The 5018-nt window shown below is 47.6% G+C and overlaps 1 protein-coding gene across 1 annotated transcript; it reads left to right on the forward strand.

The window, feature by feature from the left end:
* The first annotated feature begins 3828 nt into the window (after window positions 1-3828).
* Window positions 3829-4767, forward strand: LOC136653930 (olfactory receptor 4Q3-like). The gene has a single exon (XM_066630797.1). The coding sequence runs from the start codon at window positions 3829-3831 to the stop codon at window positions 4765-4767; it is 939 nt and encodes a 312-aa protein (XP_066486894.1).
* The last annotated feature ends 251 nt before the right edge of the window (window positions 4768-5018 follow it).

Here is a 5018-nt window from a genome sequence, read left to right on the forward strand (position 1 = left end):
GGGGCTTACTCTCAGGAAAGTGTGGTTAGGATTGCAGCCTTCGTTCATTGCAAATCAAGGTGCTCTCTAGTGCTCCACTGGGTCTCTGCCAGAGAAAGCAAGTGGTACCGGCTGTGCTGCTGCAGCCTCTCCAGATCCCCCAGGGTCAGTATGTCAGCAGCACAGTGGTTCATGCACAGGCCGGGGAAGGAAGAGAGCAGGTGAGGAAGCAGTGGGTTGGGAGGAAGCAGGAAGGGTGGATTAGTAGCAAATCATCCCCTCTTATAAAACATTTCCCCTCTTTTCTAAAATGGGTACTGTACATCTGAGGAGACACATAAGTAGCCCAGGACTTAGGTGGATGTAAGCAAAAATATTTTTACTTCGACCCCTCGAGCTATGCCACTGCTTCCTATATAGAACAGAAACTTACTGAACAGATACAAAGACTGTCTTAAGAACATAAGAACATAAGAACATAAGAACAGCCCCACTGGATCAGGCCATAGGCCCATCTAGTCCAGCTTCCTGTATCTCACAGCGGCCCACCAAATGCCCCAGGGAGCACACCAGATAACAAGAGACCTCATCCTGGTGCTCTCCCCTACATCTGGCATTCTGACTTAACCCATTCCTAAAATCAGGAGGTTGCGCATACACATCATGGCTTGTACCCCATGATGGATTTTTCCTCCAGAAACTCGTCCAATCCCCTTTTAAAGGCGTCTAGGCTAGACGCCAGCACCACATCCTGTGGCAAGGAGTTCCACAGACCGACCACGCGCTGAGTAAAGAAATATTTTCTTTTGTCTGTCCTAACCCGCCCAACACTCAATTTTAGTGGATGTCCCCTGGTTCTGGTATTATGTGAGAGTGTAAAAAGCATCTCCCTATCCACTCTGTCCATCCCCTGCATAATTTTGTATGTCTCAATCATGTCCCCCCTCAAGCGTCTCTTTTCTAGGCTGAAGAGGCCCAAACGCCGTAGCCTTTCCTCATAAGGAAGGTGCCCCAGCCCCGTAATCATCTTAGTTGCTCTCTTTTGCACCTTTTCCATTTCCACTATGTCTTTTTTGAGATGCGGCGACCAGAACTGGACACAATACTCCAGGTGTGGCCTTACCATAGATTTGTACAACGGCATTATAATACTAACCGTTTTGTTCTCAATACCCTTCCTAATGATCCCAAGCATAGAATTGGCCTTCTTCACTGCCGCCGCACATTGGGTCGACACTTTCATCGACCTGTCCACCACCACCCCAAGATCTCTCTCCTGATCTGTCACAGACAGCTCAGAACCCATCAGCCTATATGTGAAGTTTTGATTTTTTGCCCCAATGTGCATGACTTTACACTTACTGACATTGAAGCGCATCTGCCATTTTGCTGCCCATTCTGCCAGTCTGGAGAGATCCTTCTGGAGCTCCTCACAATCACTTCTGGTCTTTACCACTCGGAAAAGTTTGGTGTCATCTGCAAACTTAGCCACTTCACTGCTCAACCCTGTCTCCAGGTCATTTATGAAGAGGTTGAAAAGCACCGGTCCCAGGACAGATCCTTGGGGCACACCGCTTTTCACCTCTCTCCATTGTGAAAATTGCCCATTGACACCCACTCTCTGCTTCCTGGCCTCCAACCAGTTCTCAATCCAGGAGAGGACCTGTCCTCTAATTCCCTGACTGTGGAGTTTTTTCAGTAACCTTTGGTGAGGGACCGTGTCAAACGCCTTCTGAAAGTCCAGATATATAATGTCCACGGGTTCTCCCGCATCCACATGCCTGTTGACCTTTTCAAAGAATTCTATAAGGTTTGTGAGGCAAGACTTACCCTTACAGAAGCCATGCTGACTCTCCCTCAGCAAGGCCTGTTCGTCTATGTGTTTTGAGATCCTATCTTTGATGAGGCATTCCACCATCTTACCCGGTATAGATGTTAGGCTGACCGGCCTATAGTTTCCCGGGTCCCCCCTCTTTCCCTTTTTAAAAATAGGCGTGACATTTGCTATCCTCCAATCTTCTGGCACCGTGGCCGTTTTGAGGGACAAGTTGCATACCTTAGTCAAGAGATCTGCAACTTCATTCTTCAATTCCTTAATAACCCTTGGGTGTATGCCATCAGGGCCCGGTGACTTATTGATCTTTAATTTATCAATGAGGTCTGAAACATCTTCTCTTTTAACCTCTATCTGACTTAACTCCTCGGTTAGAAGGGGCCGTTTGGGCAGCGGTATCTGCCCGAGGTCTTCTGCCGTGAAGACAGATGCAAAGAACTCATTTAATTTCTCTGCCATCTCTAAGTCTCCTTTTATCTCCCCTTTCCCTCCCTCACCATCCAGAGGGCCAACCGCTTCTCTGGCGAGTTTCCTGCTTCTAACATATTTGAAGAAGCTTTTATTATTCCCCTTAATGTTGCTGGCCATGCGTTCCTCATAGTCTCGCTTGGCCTCCCCTATCACCTTCTTACATTTCTTTTGCCACAGTTTATGTTCCTTTTTATTCTCTTCATTAGGGCAAGACTTCCATTTACGGAAGGAAGCTTCCTTGCCCTTCACAGCCTCTCTAACTTGGCTGGTTAGCCATGCGGGCACTCTCCTGGATTTAGTGGAACCCTTCTTTCTTTGCGGTATACACCTCTGCTGGGCCTCTATTACTGTTGTTTTAAGCAGCCTCCATGCACTCTGGAGAGACTGGACTCTTTTTACCCTCCCTTTCAGCCTCCTTCTAACCAGCCTCCTCATTTGAGGGAAGTCCGCCCGTCGGAAGTCAAGGGTTTTTGTTAGAGATTTGCCTGGTATTCCTCCCCCAACGTGCACGTCAAAACGGATCGCAGCATGATCACTGTTCCCCAATGGCTCAGTAACGTTTACATCTCTAACCAGGTCCTGCGTACCGCACAAAATTAAATCCAGAGTCACCTGTCCTCTGGTGGGCTCCGTGACTAGCTGATCTAAGCCACAGTCATTTAGCACGTCAAGAAATCCGGTTTCCTTATCGTGACCAGAACACAAATTGACCCAGTCAATATGAGGATAATTGAAGTCCCCCATGATTACAACCCTGTCCTTCCTTGTCACCTCCCTGATCTGTTTCCTCATTTCAAGGTCCCCATCAGATTTCTGGTCTGGAGGGCGATAGCACACCCCCAGTATTACATCGCTGCTCAAGCCTGGTAATTTAACCCACAGAGATTCTACGGTGGAGTCGGACCCACCTTCAATCTCTACTTTGCTGGATTCTATCCCTTCCTTAACATAAAGGGCCACCCCACCTCCAACACGCCCCTGCCTGTCCCTCCTGTAGAGTTTATAGCCCGGGATTGCGGTATCCCACTGATTCTCCGCATTCCACCAGGTTTCCGTTATGCCCACTATGTCAATATTTTCCCTTGTCACCAGACATTCCAGTTCTCCCACCTTTGGTCGTAGACTTCGGGCATTCGCATAAAAGCAATTATACACGGAATGCCCCAGGATGGGCTGCTTATTCGCTCCTTTGTCCCCGCATCCTCTCATTGTGCCAAACTGTCTATCACATCCCATCTCCCTACCTTTCCCAATTTCTTCTCCTACCCTGCCTTTGTCTTGTTGTTTTCTAACCTCCCCATCCTCATCCCATAGGGATGAGGAGTCCCGAACCGGATGCCCCTCGGCTCCTGTCGGCCTTCCTGTCTTCCTTCCACACTCCTTGATAAAGCACAGGACAAGTGAAATTAGGTTGAAAAGGGTCACAGAGTATTGATCAAATAGAAAGAAATGGAACAGAGACAGATCTCAGGGGCAGTGATGTGACCAGTGCCTGGAGTGTTAACAGTGTCCCATTTGTTTTTCCTCTAGCACCAGCCATCAAGATGAATGGGTCCTCCATTACAGAGTTTGTATTCTTGAACTTTTCCTTCTCCCGCTCTGCTCAGTTCTACCTTTTAACACTGGTGTTGACCTGCTATGCCACTGTTCTTCTAGGTAATTTGCTAATTACGGTGACTGTGTGGTCTGAGCCCAGGCTCTTCCAGTCCCCCATGTATTTGTTCCTTTCCAATCTATCCCTCCTTGACATGACAATGGGCTCAGTGGCCGCCCCAAAACTAGCAACCGATCTATTGAACAGTGGCAGTACCATATCTTATGGGGGCTGCATGGCCCAGATATTTGGCCTCCACTTCTCTGCCAGTACGGAAATGTTCCTCCTGACTGTCATGGCCTATGATCGCTATGTGGCCATCTGCCACCCGCTGAATTACACAACCATCATCAACCCACAACGCTGCTTCAGTCTCCTTCTACTTTGCTTGACAGGGGGACTCATTCATGGCATTTGTCAGACAGTAATAGTGGCTCAGCTACCATATTGTGGAGCAAATGTGTTGGATAATTTCTTCTGTGACATCCCACAGTTGATCGAGCTGGCCTGTTCAGATGTCTATGTTGCCGAGATGGTCACAGTGGTCAATGGTGCCTTGATAGCCCTACCCAACTTTCTGATCTTGCTGCTTTCGTATGCCATCATCCTGGCCACCCTGTGTGGCCGTTTTGGAAAGGATAGTAGGAAGGCTCTGTCCACTTGCAGCTCCCACCTGACTGTAGTTTGCCTCTTCTATGGACCCGTTATCTTTGTGTACCTGCAGCCCTCCTCCAACTCCCAGGTGAACAAGATGGCCTCTGTTATCTACATGGTGGTCACCCCTGCCCTCAATCCTCTGATCTACACGCTGAGGAACCAAGAAATGAAGGGGGCCATGGGGAAGTTGAAACAAAAGTTTACACGCCTCCTTCTTGATCAAAGGGAGTGAAAATGTTGCATTGTGCAAATGAACTCTAAATTTCAGCGAATTATTTGCAATTGTTAAATCATTTTAAAACTGTTAATTTTGTTTCTTACAGCCCAATCCAATCAACACTTTCCTAGGAGTAATCCCCATTGACTGTAATGAGACTTACTTTTGAGTAGGCATGCATAGGATTGGGCTCTCAGTTATGTAAGAATTGATTGCTGATCGTTTGCTTGTATATATATTGTAGTTTGATTCAGTTTGAAACTGGC

Source organism: Tiliqua scincoides, chromosome 5 (assembly GCF_035046505.1).
Source record: "Tiliqua scincoides isolate rTilSci1 chromosome 5, rTilSci1.hap2, whole genome shotgun sequence".
Classification (NCBI taxonomy): Eukaryota; Metazoa; Chordata; class Lepidosauria; order Squamata; family Scincidae; genus Tiliqua; species Tiliqua scincoides.